This window comes from Natrix helvetica (genome assembly GCF_964273705.1).
Source record: "Natrix helvetica genome assembly, chromosome: 3".
In the NCBI taxonomy this organism is placed as follows: domain Eukaryota; kingdom Metazoa; phylum Chordata; class Lepidosauria; order Squamata; family Natricidae; genus Natrix; species Natrix helvetica.
The window spans coordinates 36,253,056-36,277,276 of record NC_138549.1 but is presented as its reverse complement, the minus strand read 5'-3'; the positions used below and the strand labels follow the sequence as shown (position 1 = coordinate 36,277,276).

General features: G+C 39.1%; 1 protein-coding gene across 1 annotated transcript in view; it reads right to left on the bottom strand.

Moving 5' to 3' along the window:
- Positions 1–219: 219 nt before the first annotated feature.
- The window catches only part of LONRF2 (LON peptidase N-terminal domain and ring finger 2), a gene marked incomplete at its 5' end in the record, with an annotated part of 38,801 nt that continues 14,799 nt past the window's right edge, over positions 220–24,221 (bottom strand). Inside the window, 11 exons of the mRNA XM_081947645.1 lie at positions 220–3,435; positions 5,463–5,612; positions 7,136–7,298; positions 7,868–8,026; positions 14,473–14,594; positions 15,710–15,824; positions 16,516–16,615; positions 17,358–17,577; positions 19,477–19,638; positions 20,302–20,424; positions 20,942–21,060. Coding sequence (XP_081803771.1) covers positions 3,277–3,435; positions 5,463–5,612; positions 7,136–7,298; positions 7,868–8,026; positions 14,473–14,594; positions 15,710–15,824; positions 16,516–16,615; positions 17,358–17,577; positions 19,477–19,638; positions 20,302–20,424; positions 20,942–21,060 — 1,592 coding nt within the window. The 3' untranslated portion in view covers positions 220–3,276. The remainder of the gene's footprint in view (positions 3,436–5,462; positions 5,613–7,135; positions 7,299–7,867; positions 8,027–14,472; positions 14,595–15,709; positions 15,825–16,515; positions 16,616–17,357; positions 17,578–19,476; positions 19,639–20,301; positions 20,425–20,941; positions 21,061–24,221) is intronic.

Genomic DNA, 24,221 nt, shown 5'->3' with positions numbered 1-24,221 from the left:
TTTTGTTTTACTAAGTATAAAAAGTAAGGAATAATTTATATTTACACATATGTACAACGATCTACACTTATCCACATACACACATCAACTAGTTTCAAAACATGAGTATATTTGTTTCAAGTTTTATCTACATTAAATATTTTTAAAAAAACTGGTCATGAGTGCCAGATTTTGTTTTTTATGGTGCTTTGTTGATACAATCATTCTAGTGCTGCAAAATTAAGGCGCTACCCAACACCGGACCTTCAGTTATGCAAGGCGCTGTATGACTAATGCACACAGTTTTCTGAACAAATCTTATTCCTTTTCATTGAAAATGAACTGCAGCATGAATCAAAGAGCAGAAATCTGCTGATTATCAGCTTATCAAAATCCCAAAGCACCCTTAGCAACTGAAAAGAAAAAAAGGATATTTGAAAACAGTAGATAAAGGCCACTGTAGCAAATATTTCATGAGTAGTGAAATTTAAAATGGTCTAAACATCACCTATTATTTGGATGCAGACCTATAATGGATTTCAGGTTTTTGGGTGTTTGCTTTTTACAGGAGTAGCTGGGGTGCTTTTGCAGCCCTATTATACTCAATAGAAGTATGTTCTGAATATTATTTCTGCAAAGCATTTTAGATAAGGACGACACTGCAATCCTCAGTTCTCTAAATTGCCAGATTGATCAGCCTAAGCGAAAGAACATAAAAATTTGGCTTTCATCATATACTTACGTTAATATTCCTGCTGAGGTGACCAATTCTGATGGCTGAAAAGCTCATCAGCCTGGCTTTTGATTTTAAAGCGCAAAAGTACCATGCTGAAGACTCTCATAAAATTCCTCATCCAAAAGATTAGAGGGGAATCCTAGGGATAGTATATAGGATTCTGCCTCAAAAATGGGAAGTGCCAAAACAGTAACTTAGGAACAAAAAATAGAAGAGAAAGAGAAAACCAAGAGGTGAACCCAAATCTTGCCAGAGACAGTCCAAGCAATCACAGCTAAAACTGTGAAAAATAATGAAGGTGGTCCAAGTTCCCTGCAAAAAACCCACTAGGGCTCATTTTGAAAAACCTCTTTCTTGATAAAACTTGGAAGCTTTTAGAGTCCAGTGAATGAACAGGAAGACAGCTGTGTTGAAGGAAAGTGTGATAGCACCCAGGTAATGGATAGAAAGGAGAACAGAGTGAGAGCCTCCTTCTCTCTGGCTTTAATGTTGAAACAGGCAAATATCATGCTTGACTTCTGGTGACTACCTGGAGAAATTCATGTGATGTTCCTGGCATGATACTGAAGTGGTTTGCCATGGCTTCCTTCTGGCATGTTTTTTTTAAAATTCAATTTCCTGATCTCACATACAGCTTTAGAGATGCCAGATGATTTCCCATCCAAGCAATAATGAGAACTGACTTTCTTTAGTATTCAAGATCAACCAAGGTCAGCCAGGACCAGGTGCAAACTTTTAAAAAATATTTGAAAGAGAATCTACAAACTCTAGTAAAGAAATTAGAACTTGCAGGAAGGCTATGGCAGAAATTATTAGAGCTTCATTTGCAAGTTGTACAGTTAACAATTGAAAGAGCAGTCACAGGTCAATACTTAACTACAAAAGGTGAATTCCAAGAAGAAGCAATTATAGTACATTCAGGCTGTGTTGATCAGTCTTAGGAAACTGCTATCTGGTCAAGATTTTTTAGACAATCTTCCAATACCACACCAATTATAGCACTTACTAAAATCAGTCTTTTTGATGATTAGACTTCCTGTATATGAAATTTCTATGCCTTTGTCCAAAGAGCACATGCTGTTTCTAATTCATAAAGGAGGCACTTTTGAAATAATTTGGTATTGTCATTATTTTCTTGCCAGATTTTTTTTTACAACTGATATCTTTTACCTTGCTGTGTCTTTATACTATGTTCTAAAACCAGAACTAATATTATTTTCACGTTTTGTTTGTTTGTTTCCGGAAATTCAGAGATCCAGCAGTTTGAATTAGCAATACTGATTTGCTGTTTCATGTTTACAACTAAACTACTAAACTATTTCCAATAATTTGACCATTTTTAAAAAGTTAACCACATATACAAAGACATCAAAATACAGATATATTTACATCTAATTTAAACTTGCATTGAAATTTGCAGTACAGGATTCCATTTGTGTCTCCTTTCATGTCAGCAAGAATTTCAAGCACGAACAGTATTCGGTACATAACAAGTAATATTAAGGTTTTGGTTTTCAAAAGTATATCTAACTAAGTTTTCGTAGAAGAACCTATTAGGCTGGTTATGGCAGTTGTGAGTAAAGATGGTTTTTATTTAAGTGTTACTTCCAGACAAAACTAGAAGGATAAAATTGAAATGGTGATTCGATTTTTCAACAGCCTTTAGTAAGATAATCGCTGAAGAGCTTGAAATTAACAGTGTAGATATACACTAAATATGCTGGCCATGATCCAGCCACAGAGCTTCGCAATCTCAAGTATTTAATGGCAGAGAGAAGCTTTCCCTAAGACACAATTATGTCCACTATGAGAGGCTATTAGTTCCATGTCACAACTACAAGGCTCTCCACAGGTAACTCCTTACTGTAGGTTCCTGATGTCATTCTGAAGGGAGGGGGGGCTTGGGAAGGAAGAATGACTCAATCTTCTTAGATATATTATGAAACAGTTTTCTCAGTACATACAGCATGCAAATTACAAACACAAGGAATTGGCTAACCAGCCACAAAGCTGTTCATCATATACTCTTTTGGACAGTGTTCTTTGGAAGTGGAACATTTTATCCTGGCAATCCCATTTACTTCCGATATTTCTGTCCACATGTTGCAGATACAAAGTTGCTCTTGGTGCTTTCTTCTAGAGGATCATTTGAGAATTTCTTTTCAACTGGCTACCAAAAGGATAATTCTGACAATGCATATTCTCAGCTTCTAATCCACTACTCCAAGTCTGTTTCTACAAACAAATAAAAATGTCAACTGGGGATTTGTAGACATTTTAGTACTTCTGACTCAGTTGTCTCATTATGATGAGAAGATGGCGATTATGTACTCAGTTGATGCCTGCAACTACTGTACGCTCTGTTGTGGCATAACTTCCAAGAGGCTCAGATTATTCCAGGACAAGAGGCACAGAATACTTGATTAACTATTGAGTCCAGTGAGTGCAAAGAAGAATGAATGCTTAAATGAGCAGAGGGAAGAACTGTTCAGTTGCCAACTGTTTTCTTATTAGCATTAGAAACCAGTTGTTTTCAGTGTATCTTCTCAAATAAGACTGGGTCATCTAGGTCTTTTGCGGGTCACAAAGATCAATACGCGGCGAATGGCAATGAGACGATCTTTAAGTGAAGTCATGGCAAGAATGGCCAATTGGGCTCTGTTCTCTAGTGGTAATACTGCCAACAGCCACCAGTACCAAGCTGGGCCACTGGGATTACTCTGTAAAGAAAATATTAATAAATTAACTGTTTTTAGTAACATAATTCAAGCAGATAAACACCATATGATAGCTGTAAGAAAATCTAAGACAACATTCTGTGCTATTCACAGAATGCAGAAACTGAAAATAATTCTTGGTCACCCACAAAGTATTTCTATAGTGAACTTACAGAATGCAGAAAATTAGTCCAGTAAGATCTAGAGAGTCACAGTCCTGCCTATTTTATGTAGTAAGACTGTCCCCCAACATTATTGTCATTATCTTGATATTTTGCAATTATAGAAAAATACCAACCTAAAACAATAGAACAAAGACAGGTGACAACCAAACTCTACACTGCTTTTTCTGGCTCCCATAGAGTCCAGTGGGTAAGGTGCCAAAATTCAATAGCAAACCATCAAGCATTATGAATGTAATTTCCTGCAGATTTACAGTATGAAAACTCAGAAACTTTAAACATCCCTGAAGTGACTAAATCCCCCATGGAATTAAAAATCCTGAAACACAATCACCCTGTTTATCTGAAAGCACATAATTTTTCTCCTCCTTGAACTCTTGGCCAACAAAAATAAGCAGCCCCTACCTCAAAAGCAAATTCTTACCCATGATTTTGGCCATGACTTCATTTCAAAAGGGATTGTAAAGGCCACAGAAATACAACAAATTTACAGAAACAAACCAGGAAGAAACACAACATTAAAGTACGTTCTATATTACTATTTTAGCAGAACTGCCTTATTGGTTTTAAGGGAGCAATTTCATTATGCACTGTAACATAAATGTATGACTCATAGTCTAAGAAAAGGTAAATGCAACCAAGGAAACAAAACTCTGTCTAAAATGTTAATACACAATTTGTCCAAATGCTGCTGTAAAGACAAATATTAGTCTATTTGAGCAAAATGAAATGGAACTATGGTTCCAGTAGGGAATACAGTGCGTCTTACGGTAGCCCAAAATACAATCTCAAAAACAAAAATATAATTGGATTAATGCAACTGAGTTTAATCTTTTTAAATTTAAAAGTAACTGAGAACAGGGCACATTTTAAATAGCCACCAGTATATTTTCAGGAGTTGCATGTGCTTGAAAACCAAATTATGGATTCCTACCAGTAGAGTTTTACAATAATCACTTTTAAAATTATCACACTGTGAAAGATACCTCTCATTATTGGATTTTGACCTGTAAAGGGGTTAAACTATTGAGATTTACTCATGGTGTCCTCTTCAGGTAATACAGCAAACTGTTTGCCAGTGATTGTATAATTACTTATATAATTTTATTAACAGTTTGAAAAACAAAGGTTAAATTAATACAGACTACAGAAGAAAAAGAAAGAAATCACAGCTAAAAGTGTAAGAAAAAAATAAATGAAAAATAGAAGAGAAAGAAAATAGGTACGAAGAAGTGGCTTCTGATCTTCTTTATAGGAGTTATAAGTACAATTATAAACATTACCTATGCTTTCTCCCGCCCGCCCCCCTCTCCAAAAAATCAGAGCAGAAGAGAGCAGAGAGGAAAGGAAAGAAGGCAGGACACTGGTAGAATGGAGGTAAATGAACAGGATGATAGAATAAGGCATATTGGGATGTCAGGGAAGAGATTGGAGATATAGGTGAACTATTAGCTGATGCCACAATGAAATATTAACAGAAGCAGAAGTGGACAAATGGTAGGGAAGGAGGTGGAAGATGGGAACAAATCAGATATTCTGCACTAGGAGCTATTGAGGGAACAGGGGGTACTGAACTCTTCCTTTTCGCCTCTCATTTGCCACTGCCAATGACATTTGCTTTTTTTAAAAACTAGCCATAAGTGGATATATACCATATATAAAAAAAATGAAGAATTGCATTTTTCAACTTCATATCCTCTGTATTTTCACACAATTTATGAACATTTTAGCTTCACAGATTTTAAATTAAGCACTTACTTTATGTGAATTGTTTGGATATATTAATCACTGTGGTTATTTGCTGTTGTACCGTTCATTTTTAGCATTGATATAACATTGCATATTTACCTGCGGCTCACGTTCTTTCCCTGGCATTGGTCCAAAATGGTTTAAAATTTGTGCTTTCATATTGTCTTTAAGAGAAGTAAACCAGGACACAGCTTGATCGTAAACGGAATCATGAATGCGGACCAGCTCTTCATACTCTGCCCCTTCAACCTAATTTGAGTTATGAAAATTGATTTAAATAAATGCATGTTAAGTACAGCATAACAAAAGCAAATACCATTCTAAAAAGAGTTTAGTTACTTTTAAATATCCTAAACAGAGAACTTTTTAAAAATCATCTCCCTTTTGAATCAGCCCAAAATTCCAAGAAAGCAGCACAGGTAGGTGTTGAGTATTCAATAGGATAATAGTGAAAATTGGATTACTAGCTGATTACTAGGGCTGTTTGCCAATTTATCCCTCAGGGGTGTCAAACTCAAGGCTGGTGAGCCTCGGGGTGCTTAAATTTGGCCCACAGGGTTGACCTGGAAATAGCAAAGGACTGACCCGCAGTGCTTCTGAAAGCCAAAACGGGGCACAGGGGGGCACGTGCGAGGCCTTGTACCCTGTTTTGGCTGGCAAAGTGCTGCATGCCATCCAGGCTGAAAATGGGGTGCAGTTGGGGCTGCATGTGGCCCCCAAGGCCGTTTTGACTGGCGGGCTGCTGCAGGAGGCGTCGGTCTCTACAATGCTGATCCGGCCCTCGAAGAAATCCAGTTTGACACTTCTGACTTAGTGGATTGTTTTCTATTCACAATCAATGATGAAGACTGATGTGGAAAAGTACAGAACTTGGGAACTAACATTTTTCAGTATTTCAGATATAAAAACTGTTTGCAGATACATAAGAATTATTTGAATATTTGAATTACATTTGAGAAATGATAGTAAAATGCTAACTCTGGATTACACCATTGTTCATCTAGAATGCCAGTCCATTTAATTTTAAATGAGGAGAGCCTATTCTTTGTCTATTTCTCTTTAGAGCTGCTTTACATTATACTCTTAGAGAAACCAATCATATAAATTAATAGGATTAAAAGCCACTAACCAAAGCATGCTTAAGGAACATGTGATCTGATAGAGCTTGCTAATACCTTTGCATCAGTTTAAAGAAGAGAATTGGAGCTACACATTTGAAGATCTGATATAATTGCAAGCAGATTAGAAAGTGGCATTCCTAACATTTTCTGCTCAAAATCTCCTGTCTGTATAAAAAAAACACACACACACACACACACACACACATTTGGATGGAATATCTGTTTTTCAAATTTCTATTTTCCTTTAGAGCATGCTTCTTAATGCCATTTTATTATTTAAAACATTACCCTGGAAAAGAGGGTGACTGAACAACTGCATAGTAATGCTGTAAATCTCCTCAGGGGTATATATTTTAACATGGTAGGATTTAGTATTGAACTGAGTGTTTAAAACTTCAGAATATGGCATTTTGATTTTAAAAAGATGGTTTATCAAAGGAATTTGGTGCTGATCATTTTAGTAAGGGAATGGAAACAAAAGGGGAGAAGTAACTACAGCTTTGGGTTAAAAATTAATTCATGCAACAGCTAAGGAAACCCCCCCACAAAAGTTAGATTATGGTTGTCCTGTAATTTAGAAGACAAAGGATGTCTCACAAAACTTTTTTTCAATAGATGAGGTATCAAAAAACTACTTCACTAAAAAGTTACCTTTTTGTCTTCCAAATATTCAATGTTTGCAGTATTATATCCATCTCGCTGACCATGGCTTAAGACCCTAAAACGTTGAACACCAACTGTATCAACGACTGAACGCCCATCAGGAAAAAACTTCACATCCCTGACTTCCAACATGCAGCCGTAATCTGCAAATCTGAAGGGACAAAGCCATGTTAAGGCTGTGATTCTAAATATATTTTAGGAAGCAGCCTTATAGATTTCCCGTAGCCTGCCTAAATATATTTGGAATGAAGTTGTAAAAGGAATTATTAGGCTTAATGTAGTAAGAGGAGGTACAAAGGCTTGCAGAAATATTGCTTGTTCCAGTTCTGTAAAAAGTTATGAAATTACTACTTGAGTTCTTTTGATGCTGCAACTAGATTAACTGTCCAAATGTAATAACCCTCAAATGAGCTGGATTTCAGATCCCATTAAATTCTCACCAGAAGAATATGGGAAGCAAAGATCTGCATAAATTAGGAATCCTGTCTAGACGGTCAGATTTTTCCCTAAACACTGCATTTCTCCCAAATAGAAAGTTTACACTAAGATTGTTACTGATCAGCCAACTGCTAGATCTTGGTGTATTCCCCAATACTGGAGAAGAAACAACAACCCCCATTTTCCTGATGAGACCACTTTCCCATATCTGATAGACATAACCCCTCTTCCATTTTTGCACCGAGAAATGCAGTATTTTATAAAGGAGTTCGGAAAGCTTACCCTTTCAGTTCATCAGTTAAACACATGCCGAATTGTTTAGTGCCTGTTTCCATGCATCTTCTTATCATTAATCGATAACGGGGCTCAAAGACATGAAGAGGACAAGGAATGGTAGGGAAAGCCATAGTACATACAAAAATGGGAACATCTTTATTTAGGCTGCAAGAGAAGGAAAATTTACTTTATGCTTATGCAGGTCAATATCTGTTAAAACACATAATTGAAATCCATCTTTAAAACTACTTATGAAATAAGCTTCATTGTATTCGTGTTTTCACTCAGCTTCCCTGAATCTCTCTTCTGTTATTAATAAATACAAGAGAAGACAATCTAAACATAGCAAAGACCATGCTCAGCTGAAATATTTCAAGTACATGCTAAAAGGCTAAAGGCTATCATATATATATGAGAGAAGTTGGCAAAAATTTGTGGCTGGTGGACAAATTGGAAATTTGGAACATGCTACAGTTCTCATAGAACTGGTATCATTGGCTGTGGGAAAATTTATGTTTCATTCTGCAGTATGCCTGCTTGTTACATAATTATTATTTCAAACAATTACTCAACTAAAATCAGATGTAGCAAGAAACACATCTGATTGCAAACATACAAAGACAATATGGGATTTAGAATAAAATGAACAAAAATTTGGTCCTATAACAACTCTGTTCTATCAATTTTATTCTTTTACAAAGGCTTTCTCTGTACAAGATAACCAGCAATTTCATATATAATCTTGCATATTTATCCTCCAAATCACGAGTCCCCAATGCCCGGTTCGAAACTGGGCCGTGCCAATGATGGGCAAGTGTGCAGGCGAAGCTCCATTCGCATAAGAGCACTTGAGTGGAGGTCGTTTGTGCTTGCACAAGAAGCTCTACTCATGTGAGGGGTGGCCTGACACGTGCAAAGCTCCATTTGTGCAAATGAAACTTCATGCACAAGCACTCTCCGCTGGTGCTCGCATGCAAAGCTCCATTTGCGCAAACAGAGGGCGGGCATGCCTGCTGCTGGCACCAGAGCTGTACATGCACACATGGCAGGGGTGGATTGCTGCCAGCATTATTGCCACCTGACAGGGCAACGCCTCATGTGCCTTGACAAATGGCTCCGCGTGCCACCTGTGGAACGCGTGCCATAGGTTCGCCATCCCGGACATATACCATACCAGCACGCTAAAATAAAATAATTTTTGCCTGAAGATCAGAGAATGGGCGTTGGTTCTTACCTGATACGCTCATTCTCTGTTGAAGTGGAGACAGCAGCAGACTGGGTTTATTCCGTCCAGTAACCAATTGGACTGAGTCTACACTTACGATGTCATCTGGCCCTTGTGGCTCCTCCCCAGTTCAGACGAAGGAAAACTGTACTCAAGTGAGAATTGTGAGCAAAAACATACATGTGTCAAATCCATATCCTCTGTTTCTCTCTCTCTCTCCTCCGCACAAAAAAGTTCTGAATTGCGTGACGCACCCCAAGGTGGGGTTGGCTGCTGTCTCCACTTCAACAGAGAATGAGCGTATCAGGTATGAACCAACGCCCATTCTCCTTAATTGTGGAGACAGCAGCCAGACTGGGATGTACCAAAGATTGGGCTGTCCACTAAGGTGGGGATACTAGAGAAAGTCCGTTAAGGCACAAGCACTTGTTGCAGAACCCTGTGCCCAAAAGCTGCGTCAGCCGACACATACTTGTTTAACTTGTAATGACGTATGAACACTGTGGGAGATGCCCACGTGGCTGCCCGGCAGACTTCTTCCAATGTGGCTAGCATGGACAAAGCAGCAGTTGTCGCAGCACTACGTGTAGAATGAGCTGTAATGTTTAGAGGAACCTGCAAGGACTGAAGTTCATAAGACAGTTTAATACAGGCTCTGATCCACCGCTCCAGACTCAACGCCGAAGCCTTCTCACCCAAGGAGGTCCGGTGAAAGGATACGAAGAAAGCTTCCGAGTGATGGAACGAAGTGGTGCGTTCAATGTAGATCTTGAGGGCACGTCGTACATCAAGTGTCTGCCACTTACGCTCCCTCTCATGACAAGGAGATGGGCAGAAATCAGGCAAGATTAACTCTTGACCTCTGTGGAAACAGCTATTGATCTTTGGTATGAATGTCGGATCCAGGCCTAAGACAACTTGGTCTGGATGGAACACGTACAAGTCATGCCTGACTGAAAGGGCAGCCAAATCAGAAATACGTCTGGCAGATGTTATAGCCACCCAAAACAACGTCTTAAAGGACAACAGTTTCAAAGAAGTGGATCTCATAGGTTCAAAAGGTGAGGAAGTCAGAGCCTCTAGGACACGAGGCAAGTCCCAAGTCGGATACCTATGGATGGTAGGGGGATGCAGGTTGGATGCTCCACAGAGAAATCTCCGGATCAAGGGATGAGAAGGTAGATGGTCGGAGGCAAGACCGTCTAAGATAGAAGCCAAAGCAGCCACCTATCGGCGTAACGTATTAGGGGTAAGAGCCTGATCAAGCCCCCTCTGTAAGAAGTCCAATATCTGTGGAATGGACGCTTTAAGTGGGTCAATAGTCTTGTTGGTTCACCACAGTGCGAATGCCCTCCAAGTGGCATCGTAAATGTGGTTAGTAGAGCTTCTGCGTGATGCCTGAATGGTAGCAATGACATTGAGGGAGATGTTATCAGCTGTTAAGGCTTGCTGCTCAATCGCCATGCGGTTAATTGTAGCCACCCAGGGTCAGGATGACAAACTGACCCGTGGTGTAGAGACCGGAGAGACCGTGGAATGTGCCATGGAGTGGAGATTGACAGAGTCACTAGGTCGGCATACCAAGGCCGGTGTGGCCAATTCGGCGCTAGCAGCAATAGTTCTGCTTCTGCTCCAACATTTTCCGAATTACTCTCTGAATGAGGGGAAGGGGCGGAAATGCGTACAGGAGACCTTTGGGCCAATGGCGCCTGAGGGCATCTACTCTTTCTGCCATTGTATCCATGAACCGTGAGTAATACCTGGATACCTGGTTGTTGTCTGCTGTCGCAGAGAGGTCTAGGACTGGGAGACCAAATCGTAGTGTCAGTCGATGGAAGAGGTTCAGATGGACACTCCACTCCACCTGATCTATCCTGGTCTGGCTGAGCTAGTCTGCCTGGACGTTGGAGTCCCCTGATATGTGCTCTGCCCTGAGAAATGACAGGCAAGATTCCGCCCACCGGCACAACAGGTTGGACTCCTGCATCAGAGACCAGAAACATGTTCCCCCCTGCCTGTTTATGTGTGCCTTGGTCATGGTATTGTCTGTTAGGACTAATATGTGGCGGTCCTGAACCCTGTGTTGGAATTGTGTGAGGGCAAAGTGAACTGCCCGTAACTCTAGCCAATTTATGCTGTTTTGGCTCTCTTCGAAGGACCACAGACCCTGAGCAACTAGGTCCTGCATGTGTGCCCCCCACCCCGTCAGACATGCGTCCGTCATAAGTGTGAGACAGTCCGGATCCCTGAACAAGGTCCCTTGCAAAATTGCCGGGGATTGCCACCATTTGAGGGACTGTAAGACCTGACTGGGAAGGGGAACCCAGAGAGAGGAACAGCTCCTGCCGGCCTTTTGATGGGGAAGCATGAACCATTGAAGGATCTTGCTGTGGAACCTGGCCCACGGGACAACCCCGAAGCAAGACACCATCTTACCCAAGACTTGGGAGAGAAGAAGAAGGGACGCCTTGTGTAGGTGCAGCACCTTCAGACTGAGAATGCGGTCGTTGGATAGAAACAACCTCCCTTCCATGGTGTCTATCAAGACCCCGAGGTAAAGAATGCAAGTGCCGGGAACGAGGTGACCCTTCTTGAGATTGACCCCGAACCTGTGATTCCGCAGGGTGTGAATGGTGAGAGCGAGATCCCTTTCTGCTTGAGTCGGAGACCTGGATAACAAGAGGATGTCGTCCAGATAACAGAGAATCCGAACTGGAGATGACCTGATGTGGGTGGCTAGGGCAGCCAGCACCTTTGTGAATACCCTGGGGGCCGAGTACAGTCCAAACGGAAGAGCTCGGTTCTGGAAGTGCTTCCCCCCATAAGAGAAACAGAGATATTTTTGGTGGTCTATGAAGATGGGAATATGAAGGTAAGCTTCGGTCAAGTCTACCGACGTGAGGAAATTGCCTTTCCTGACTCCCTGCAGGATGGTGTGCAGAGAATGCATTTTGAACCGCTGGTAAGACAATATGGCGGTTCAACATTTTAGATCCAAAATTGCTCTCCATCCCCCGGAATTCTTCGGTGCCACAAACAGGCAGGAATAAAAACCCTGCCCTTCCTTATGGGGAGGAACCAGTTGGATGGCCCGGATCTCCAACAGGTGCTGAATGGCCTGTTCCATTAGTGCCCTCTTGCGAGGATACCAAGAGGCTGGGCATAGCACGAAGTGTTCCTGGGGATGGAGAGGAATTCCAGCATGAGGCCAAATTTGACAGTTTTGAGTACCCAATTGTCTTGCGTACCCATGGCTTGAGCCAAAGCAGACACCTGGCCGTGACTGAAAAGGCCATGCCTTTGGAAGCGAACCTGGCAGCACTGAGAGAAGAATCAGCCGCATATTCAACGGCTGCCCTAATCTTGTTGAGGTTTTTATGGGATCTAGTGTCAGTAGGAGAAATGCGCTCCTGAAGCTGTTCAATCCAGACTAGGGCCGCTCTAGAGAAAAAGGAAGTGGCAGTGGAGGCCCTAACGGCCCAGGCCCCTGCCTAATAGTTTTTGACTAAGGTTTGGTCTGACCTTTTCTCCTCAGGCTTGAGGACTTCTTCAGTGGCTCGAGACCACAGTAGGGATGAAAGTGCTGCAACCGGTGTGTCCACTGGGGGAGACTAGAGGAATTTGGTGAGTTCCGGTGCAATGTTATGGAGACGTTTGTCGAGGTTGGTTGGCTGTGGATCCGTGCCTGGGGATTCTCACTGCTTCTGGATCATGTTCAGGAAGATCTTGGGAACAGGGATCACCTCCTTTTCCACGGTAGGTTCGGTGAATGGGGTACCGGGACCCTCAGTTGTAGCCGGTTCTGTTGGTTTTTCCTGTGAAGTAGAAGCTGAAGCAGAAGATGGTAAGTTAGCAGCTTTAATGGCCTTAAACAGTAGGGACTTAAAATGCTCCGTTTTAAATAATCTGGCAAAGGCGGGGCATCTGGGATGATCACCTCGTCATCAGACAATCTGAATTCCGCAGATTATCTTGTTCACCACAAACTGAGGCCTGAAAAGTAGAAGCAGAGCAGCTGCAGAAGATTTATGCTTATGGCTATGTGATGGAGCAGGTTGGGGGTGCTGTTGTAGGCCAGAAGCCATGACCTGTTTGATGGTTTCAGCAATGATGGTTGCCATATCTGCAGGAAAGATGTACATGGCTTGGGGAATCCCTGAACCATGCGCCATAGGGAGGGAAGCCTGCTCAAAGGTGGGTTCCCTATTGAGAGGGACATTAAAGAAATTGCCTCTGTTAGGTTCAATAGAAGAAGAGGACTCAGAAGAAGACAAATCCCCATCTGAATCTGCCAGTGAAGGGCGAGGGCCCAATTGAGGCAAGACAGGTGGATCTGGGGTGACAACCTGGAGACCCTCGGGAGGAGGGGGGGAGGACTGGGAAGTTAGAACTTGTTGTTTTTGAGCCTTCTGAAATTCTTTCTCAAGAGCCTTCTGCCTTCGCTCTTCCGCCCTGGTAGTGGCTTTAGAGACCTTGGGATTTACCTCTTTGGCTTGCCTCTTCCCACTGCTCTTCGCCCCCGATTGCCCTGCCTCCTCTAATCCTCTATCTGCAGACACAGCTTGGTCAGCCATCTCCCCCGACATAAATCAAGCCACAATAAACATAGGCAACTGTCTCACCCGTTTGATGGCCAGGTGCTCCTGATCCAGTCCACCTGGGTCACTGGGCACCTGTAACGGCTGCTGCAGAGTTCGCACCTTTTTTAAAGTGTCCAAAATGGCTGACTTTTTTTCTTCCGAGGCTTTTCCAAGCCTCAAAATGGCCACCGCTATCTTCGCAGCTTTTTTGACCCGCAAATGCCCATCGACACCCAAAGTGGCCGGGCGCTCCACAGAATGGCCACCGACCTCGCCTGGAACCGCTGCATGCGAAAGGGCTGGTCCCGCATCTCTTCAAGTGCCCAGAATCCAGGAGCGCCTTGGAGAAACAGCTACGGAGCCGTAGCTCGTGAGCTGGCCGATCCTACTGCAAGGCAGGCTTCCTGAGTGAACTCGTGGCCGCAGACAGTCAGAACGGCTGAAGAGAGGCAGCCTGGAAGCAGTTTTGAATTTCCCTCCAATTTGGTCAGAAGAAGAAAATGATTTAAAAAGCCAATTTAAAGGAAAAAAATCACCAATTAATGCTATAAAGCTAAAATTTGGAGGAGAGATCAATTCTCACTGCTAGTCCTGGTTGGACTGAGTCTGAACTGGGGTGGAGCCACAAAGGCCCAATGACATCGTAAGTGTAGACTCAGTCCAATTGGTTACTGGACGGAGTAAGCCCAGTCTGGGTGCTGTCTCCACGATCACAGGAGAATTATAAATATTATGAAAATATACACATTATTTAATCAACCCACATAATTTTACTAATATTCTCTTTATAAATGAAGATCACTTACTTTGATAATTCCTTCATTTCTTCTTCATAAACCTTTTTCCTTTCAGATAATTCTTCTGGAAAGTAGCGAACTATTAATTCTTCAGTAAGGATGGTCTTTTTGTAAGTTCGACTTGCCAAAAACTATAAAGGGAATTTAAGAATCTACGTTATTCAGTTCTAGCTATTCTACTAATCAGTAATTAAACTGGCCTGGAGAATAGAATGGTAAAATAAATGTTTTAAAGTTTTAACACCTTAAAATGGAATCAGGAATTTGCACAGAATACTACAGTCAAGCACTTAAAACCACAACTACTAAATCACTACTATATTTAGCAGTTTATTGTTATGGTTTTAAGTGGCTATAATAAGCCCATAAGAGTGGCCATTTAATTATTCTACACTGCTTCTTCAGAAAATAACTCTGAAATATATAGCAGTGTTTCCTATCCTTGGGCACTTGAAGATATGTAGACTTCAACTCCTGGAATTCTACATCCGGCTAGGGAATTCTGGAAACCGAAGTTCACACATGAAGTGCCCAAGGTTGCGAAATACTGTATTAAATAATAAATAATAAATAAATTTGGATTTATTAGCCGCTCCCTTTCCGGGCAGGACTCGGGGCGGCGTACACCAAGACATATATAAACATACATATATACAAAAGACATACATGCACGGAGGAGGTAATAGATTAAAACATTAAGACAAATTAAAACCATTAACAAATAAAAAAATCCAATATACAATAAAAATTTAAAATTTAAAAAAGACAGTCAGGAGGAATATGAGAAGATTACGGTTGAGCCAGGCCGGATGATTGAAAGAGGTGGGTCTTCAACTGTACACGGAAGGAGCGGAGATCGGAAATAATCCTGATGTATTGAGGTGATGCAAAAGAAAGCTACCCTTTTTCTTCTTGTTTTGCAAGAATTTAAATATATGTGAAGTCAAACATCACCTATATTTAAATACTGCCTATCTGTATTAGGGCGAGTCACATGTGTTCCTTCCCTCTTCATTTCAGGACACTAGAATCAGCACTTGGAATTTTGATTTTCAAGCATTAAATTGGCTTACTGAACTTTTGTATTGCACCCTTTAAAAAAAACATTCTGAAGCCCTCTCCAAAATTCAGATCAATTCCCCCCTTTTTGGGAGGTGGTTTAAGGGTGTAAATGGGCCCTTAAAGGTTCAAGAAACACAAGAATTTTATTTAAGCAGCTTCTGGAAATGGGATGGGGAAGACTTACATCTGAGAGCTTTTCTTTACAAAGTGGACAGTGAGGATTATGATCCAGACAACGTTCAAGGCATTTGAGGCAGAACGTATGCCCACAAGGAGTAGTGACAGGCTCGTAGAATAACCTGAAAAAGACATGAAAATAACAATTTCATATATCCATTCATCTGTATATCTTGAATGAGTGTGCAAAATATTTTATATTGAAACTGTCTTGAATTCTAAATGCATTGCTTTTTATGATTATTTCAGAAATAATAATAATGTTTCTTCCTTCTACCTTGCAACATAAAAGCATTTGTAACAGTTTTTGGAATTTGGAACTCTAAAATCAACTTGATTTAAAAGCATTTTGCATAACACCACAGATGTTGCATAACACCACATATCATGTACGTAATCTGCTCTTGAAATGTACAGTATGAGGTATTATCATGTACCCATCACACAATTAGCCCATTCTTACTAAAGAAAAGCTTATTTCTGAAGTTGACATAGAACTCTTTCATTCATTTTCAAAAACTGCTTCTGAGCACAATTATGTAAGAAAAATGATGAATTCTTACTATAAAACAGTGTCTGTAAGAAAATTACAATATTAAAATTGTATGACTGCAATGTGTCATTGCATGGATACTATGACTTACATACTTATGTCATGATGTCTGACATAAGAACATAAATCATGGAATTTGTGTGATGATAAATCCGGCTTCAGTCTACTTATGCTTCTAAGTCCAGAGAAATAAGATACACGCAACTGCTGCTGAAATTTAAATCCTTTAGAATAAGACATTTTGTGCAGCTTGTTAATACCTCATACAAAGGGAACACTCAAAGTCAGATGGATCCATGAGATTTGTAGGAATCTCTTTTATGGGAAGGGAAGCGGAGTTTCCACAAGTAGCATCTCCATCTTAAAATAAAAAAAAAGAACATTTGAAATAAATGACTCCTTTTCTGAACAATCTCATTAGATAATTCAAAATATCAAGAAAGGAGGAGGAGGCTGTACCAGGTCTTTCAAAAACTAATAATTTCCAGCGAGTTCTAAAATTATCAGACAGGAACACAGGACTAAACATTGTGCATTTCTGAAGAATTAAAATGAGTACAAATAATCAATTCAACTTTTGTTCTGAAAAATTAAAGAAAGATTCCAGACATGCAACCGGAAAGTTTCATCTTAATCTATGCTGACAAAATACCACAACTATTCCCTTCTATAAGAAATCTGCTATTTAGAGCAAAGACAACAAAGTGATGTTTCGCAACGTTTCCCCCTTTCACGGAGGTGGGGTTTTCATGGCCTATGCGTGACGCATCTGGCCTGCGGGCCACCAGCTTGACACCCCTGTTCTAGTCTATCCTAATCATTATAACTTGTCAAGAACAACAAATGTCACATTGTATTAATTTTCATTTAAAGTTATAACATATTGTTATTACTGATTGTTGAAACGATTTATGTTTTTCCTTACACAAAATACTGAGCAATTTAACTTATTCAGTTTAAAATAGGAATTGCTAGATTGACTTTGGCAAAATATTCCATAACTAGCAAAAAGATTCAAAATTGTAGGGTTTTCCCTCTAAAATAAAAACAACAAGCAATAACAAAAAACAAAATTGAGAGCATGTAAGCGGCTGCAACAGACCTTTTCTAGGAATTTTGCTAGGAACACCCAGATTCTGAAAGTCTCTCCCATCAGCAGGAAATTTTCTTTTCAAGTTTGCACTGGGTAGGCTGGAGAGGACTTTTCCTAATGTTTTCGTATTCTCTTCAAAGTAGAAATCATGATGGGAAACTGAAGAATCAATACAGCGATAGACATTATTCTCTTGGGAAGGATTTCTTGTTAACCTCAACATGGCCTCCTACAATAAAAACATTTGGTTATATATAAATACATAAAGACAAAAATGTGTCTTCTACAGACATATCTTTGTTTATCATAGCCATGACTGAGAACTGACTTGTCATGTTACATGACTTCTGCTGGGACTGCTTCTATCAACTCTATTATTTATATATAATGTAAATAATAATAAATAATATGGATAGACTATATGGGTATTTCAGAAACTAAGTGAATCAGCTGCTCTGGTAAAGCTTTCTCTACATACTTTACCTGAACACAAAAGGATGGACTGTATTTTCATACAGTTTTTTTTTAAATTATGGTTTCAACATAAAGCATAATTACCAAGTATGTACTTAAATTAGGACTTAACGATGGCTGAAGTTCTCATTTCCTTAAATTTTGTCAAACATCCATGAGATTTCAAAAATGTATAATATAGGGAGAAGATAGGATAGCTTCCACGGTTGCAATTGGAACATAGTGATCACAGCTAATGTCTGATTTTAAAAAGAGCTCTCCACATATGCAAAATTTAACTTATATTAAATCATAATCATTTTTATATAATACATCAATGTTGGTCATTTTAATAACCAATCACTACTTTTAGTTTCCATTCCATTCCATTATTAATCAGTTTTCTTTGGAAAGCTACCATATTTTTCGGAGTATAAGACGCACCTTTTTCCCCTCAAAAAAGAGGCTGAAAATCTGGGTGCATCTTATACATCGAATACAGCATTTTTTGCCTCCTGAAGCCCCGCCCCTTCACCAAAATGGCCGTGCATACCCTTATGGAGGTTTTCAGAGAGCTCCTGGGGGCTGGGGAGGGCAGAAATGAGCAAAAAATGGGCTGTTTCCCCCCCCGAGCTCCCAGCAGCACTCTATAAGCCTCCAAAGGCTATGCATGCAATTCTTTCTGATGAAAAACGGGCCCATTTTCACAATAAACTGGCTGTTTCCCCCCCCCTCCCCCGGAGCACTCTGCAACCCCCCCCCCAAAGGCTATTCATGCCTTTAAAAAAAACGGGCCCGTTTTCGCGAAAAACAGGCCATTTTGGGGGAGGTTTGCAAAGTGCAAAAACTTTTTTTTTCCTTTTGGAAAGCTGTTTAACTGATTGATGAGAATTACATTGATCGAGTGCTGTGCCAGTAGAAACAAAGTCTTAGGTGCTGCAGATTGTCAGCGATTTCCTTCTCCAGCACATGGATAAATATACCTGGAAACATCTACCTACCTACCTACTCCCTCTCACCCACCTACCTACTGTATTTCGCTCTCTCCCCCCTACCTACCTACCTACTCTGTCTCTCTCCCTACCTATCTACGTATTTCTCTCTCTCCCCCTCTATCTACCTAGGTACCTACCTACTCTCTCTCTCTCTCTCTCTCTCCCTATCTATCTACTGTATTTCTCTCTATTTCTCTCTTTATCCCTCTACCTACCAACCTACCTCCTCTCTTTCTCTCTCTACTGTATTTCTCTCTATATATATATATCTCCCATTTCTCTCTCTCTCTATCCCTCTATCTACCTACCTACACACACACTCTCTCTCTCCCTATCTACCTAGTGGATTTCTCTCTATCTATTTCTCTCTATATATATATCTTTATCTACCTCCTACCTACCTAACTACTCTCTCTTTTTCCCTATCTACTTACTGTATTTCTCTCTCTTTCTCTCCCTCTCTATCCCTCTATCTACCTACCTACTTTTTTATTTATTTGCCTCTTCAAAACCTTGGTGCGTCTTATACTCCGAAAAATACAGTATGTCCTTCCCAAACTAAACTAAAACTAAAGCTAAAATTAAATTAAATAACAGTATACTTCTGAATATAATGCTGAATATAATAAAATGCCATATATAATGCCCTGAAATAAAGATCAGACCCGTGTGTTAAGTACCTTTGAGCTCTCTGCTGTTGGCCCATCTTCACTAGAAGACTGTGTATTTATACTACTTAGAAATGCAGGTTTCAATCTTGTGTAAGAGGTCCGATTACAAAAAGGTGTTGTTAAACTATCAGGAACATTTTCAAATGCTGGAAAAAACATCTCACACATTATCTAGATTAAAAAAATAGAAATATCATAAAATTCAGCTCATACATAAAGGATTTCACATTCATATGCAATCATGTTGCAAACTGTTGTCCTCTCCACTATCCAATTAAGAAAAATGAAAACAAGACCAATAAATGTAGGATTATTTCAAATGTCATACTTCCTAGTTGAAAGTTTATTCATGGTTGAATGATGCTTGAAGGCTAACAGATGCAGATTAATAATTATATGAATATCTAATTCACTGGCTACTTTATTTACTTATTTATTTTTTATTATGCATTTATTATTTTTATGAATAACTCAAGATGGTGAGCATACATTTTCCTTCCTCCTATTTTCCCAACAAGAGTTGAGAAAAAGTGATTGACTCAAAGTCACCAAGCCACCAGTTAGAATTTTCATGTTACTATGTTAAATATTAACATTTGTTCTGATGTTTTAAAAAATCACCCTAATATTTAGTTTACCCAATAGCTTTGATTTTCATTTAGCAAATCACTGGCTTTCAGTGAGCAAAAAGCAGAATTTAAAAAATGAATAATTAAACAATTAATGCTTACAACTTCTATTTTACATGGGTCAGATGACATAGCTATAGAGGCTAAAAACTAAGTACATAAAAGTGTCATGTTTTGCTTATGGATGAAAAGTATAATATTCTACCTTTTGGGCTTCCATCTTCATTGAGTTCCACTCAGGGTTTAAGGCAACACAATAAAGAAATTCCTTCAATGCTTCTTCAATCCTTCCTAATCCAGAAAGAGCTTGTGCTTTGACATAATGACCCTGCATGCAGAGAAAGAAAGAAAGAAGGAAGGAAGGAAGGAGATAAGGAGTTAAAGCTTTGTGATTTCAAGAAATATCAGCTAAAGTGTGTTTACCTCTTACGGGAATGACGGTATTTCAAAACAGAACAGAAAACGAAGGTAAGAAACAAAGGTGCAAAGGGAAACATTGATGGGTGCAAATTTTAATCCCACATGATAAATTTAAGTGTAGGAAATGCATCTAAGTCAAACAACTAGGCCGTGCACACTTTGAAAAGTTACAAAAGGGAATAACAAGTAATGCTGCAATTATTTTGAATATCATTCAATGCTTCTTACATATTTTTAGAGACAGTATGTATACCCAAAGAATTGAGGGCAGCTAGTGAAAAGCCAGTTTTGTGTAATGGTTAAGCCACCAAGCTAGAAACCTTCACTGAAGAGATTTAAATTATACATGATAAATAATTCCTGTTTCTTATATGCAAAGAGATATTTTTTTTTCTTAACTGCCAACTTGCAAACAGATACTGTACCTTAGGCCAATGGGGTTTATTCTGACACAGTATTTCTGCATCATGAAGGGCTTTTTGATAATTCTTCATAGCTGTACAAAGTTCTGCCCGTTGTGCTATTAACCAACATTTACAAGAAGCTGGAATACAAGAAGAAAGTGTGTAAATGACAAAGGATGACTTTCTGAAACTGTAATTAACTAAATATTAGCTACTCATTCTTTTGTAACAAAAATGTCGACAAATGAAGTAATATGAACAAATGTGTATGTTACTAAAATTGTACTCGATTGAGGAAAAACAGCCTGCAAAATTAAAATCCATACCATGTGTATGATAATATAAATAAATATAAATATAACCAATGCAATACAATCTGGTCATATGGTGCTTTTGGTTTAAGGCCAAAGAAGGAATGTTGAAGCACAGAACATGAATACATCCTGACCTGCAATTTCTTAAACCAAACAACTTTTTTGTCAGGGTTATTATAAATTGCACACAAATGCCACATTCAAATCCTTGTAGCTCCAAACAGCTTTTTTTTTTTTTTGCTTTCAAATATAAAGCAGTTTCTTGTCTTATAGCATACTACATTTTTAAAAAATAACTAGTTCATTCAAACGAGTCAGTTCATTCTTCATTACTTCTAAACTTCCCAACACATTCAGGCATACAGCAGTTTCCAACATTAGTCATAAGAGGTGTTTCAAAACTCCAGGAAGCAGCCTTTCCTTTTTTCAGGCTTTAATGTGTACATTTAATACACAACTGATCTAAAATGTTTAAAAATAATGATCAATGAAACTTGAAAAACAATTTTTAAGCCATGGATGCTATTACTGGAAATGCTGAAATAAGGTATATTACTATGAATATTAGTATGTTGTTCTTGAAACACAAGGAATATACATCTAGAAAAGGGTTTTGTATCAGACTTCATTGCTTTCAGCCTCTCCATTTCAACTATGTTTTACCATCTTCCAATTCAGTAATGCCCTCATTTAGGAAGGACCCACTGGGATCTTACCTAACCTACAAAACAACAATGCAAATATGGCCTACATATTATGATCAATGGCATCACAAGCCACTTAGAAATCTAAATGAATCAGAACATCTTAAGCTGTTAGTAATACATCCATGATAGAAGTGATAATAGCCTTCCCCAATTATAAATCATTTCCATTTCATCTAGTACAGAAATTTAAGTCCAGAGTATGACTTATTTCATAATACAATGAGTCAGGTTCTTGTGTAACAAGAAGATTCTGGATTTTCTAATTTAAATGTTGCTATCTTTTATCAAAAGGCAAATAAATGGGTCTATGCAGTGTATGAATACTTATCAGTCTTAACAGGTGATACCATTTCTGCCTGGTTGTGCATCAAGCAAACTCATGCCTATTCATGTATCATGTATCCACACCTATTCATATATCCTTATTCATTAGGTCTCTTGTTGTAATAGCATTCCATCAATTGTAGGTTCTCTTGTCGCCATATATGGTCGGTTCCAGGAGCCCAAATGTTGTCAGATTGGCTTGCTCCCCCAAAATCTGACATGAATCTGTTAATTTAAGTGATGTCCAAGCTGGCACAACTCTGCTTGTTCATGTCACTCTTATATTCGACACAGGCAAGTGAAACATTAGGGGAGCTTTATCCAAGGACTTTTATTAGTTAGGTAGTTACCAGCTAGAATTTCAACCCTTGGTTTTCCATGTCAAAGGCAATGCTCTAATCACTACAATATATATACCACACACACACACACACACACACACAAAATCAATCAATCAATCAATCAATCTGGACATCCTTCACCTATAATATGTTCTTGTAGTTAAGCTAAATTGAGAATTTATTAATCAGACTGCACACACACACACACACACACATTTTGTAACTAGAGAAAGCTGATCTACCAACCAACAGTTAAGCTATGCTTCTTTCAAAGTATATTCATCCTAGCCCATTCCTGTGTGCATTGTGTTAATTCTGTACAGAGATAAAAGATAAATGGCTAATAGAATTTTTTTTTCATTTTTTCATTTTCATTTTCAAACTTAAATGCTTGATATTTAAACAAATATGATGAAATCATGCTCTGGCAGAGTGGTTACAATCTAAATTATGCAACACAATCAGCAGCATAGAGCAAAAACTGTCACATACAGGCAATCCTTGAGATACAACCACAATTGCGACTAGAGTTTGGGTTGCTAAGCAAGATGATGAGTCGCACCCAATTTTACAACCTATTTGTCGTGGCTGTTAAGTGTATCACTGCAGTTAAGTGAATCATGTGGTTGTTAATTTATTATAGCTTCCCCCACTGACTTTGCTTGTTGAAAGTTAGCTGGGAAGAGTGCAAATCGTGATCACATGACTCCAGGAGGCTGCAACCATTGTAAATACGTCTTGAATGCCAGGAACCCAAATTTTGATCATGGGGATGTTGTGAGGTTGTAAGTGAGAGAAACAGTTATAACTCAATTTTTCAGTGTCGTTGTAACTTCGAATCACTAAACAAATGGTTATAAATCAAGGACTCCCTGCAATTATAATATTTTGTCCCACCTAATACCCTAATATGGACATTTCCCAAGATATGACTACTTCCTATTATACCATCTGGCCAAATCATATTAAACTAATCTAGAGTAGGAAACCACCAGGAACAATTAATCAGTGGAACAGCTTGCCTCCAGAAGTTGTGAATGCCCCAACACTGGAAGTCTTTAAGAAGATGTTGGATAGCCATCTGTCTGAAACAGTATAGGGTTTCCTGCCTAGGCAGGGGGTTGGACTAGAAGACCTCCAAGGTCCCTTCCAACTCTGCTATTGTATTGTATAATCCCAGAGTTATATCTGGACATACAAAGAATAATAACAATATAGAAATTATTGTGGATGAAAGCAACTGCAAACAACACCACCAAGAAAACTACTAGACTTGTGCCTGAACTGACTAGGAGCTGGGGATGACGTAAAGATCACGTTATCTTTACTTTCAGACTTTAATAGTTGAGGTCAATTTAAATTAGTCTTCCTCAACTTGCTAGCTTCTGGTTGGCCAGATTGAAGATGATGGTAATTGAACAGCATCAAATTGGGGAAAGTTGATTTAAAGTCTATGCCTAAAAAGTTTGTTTAATAATACATACTGTTAATGCTATGGAAATCAATAAAATAAGATATGTGTAATGAGCATTAATATTAAAGTGTGTCAATAATGCAATCTCAGCTCAAGCAATATGGTTAGAAATATTTATATCCTGGATTTCTGTTAATGATG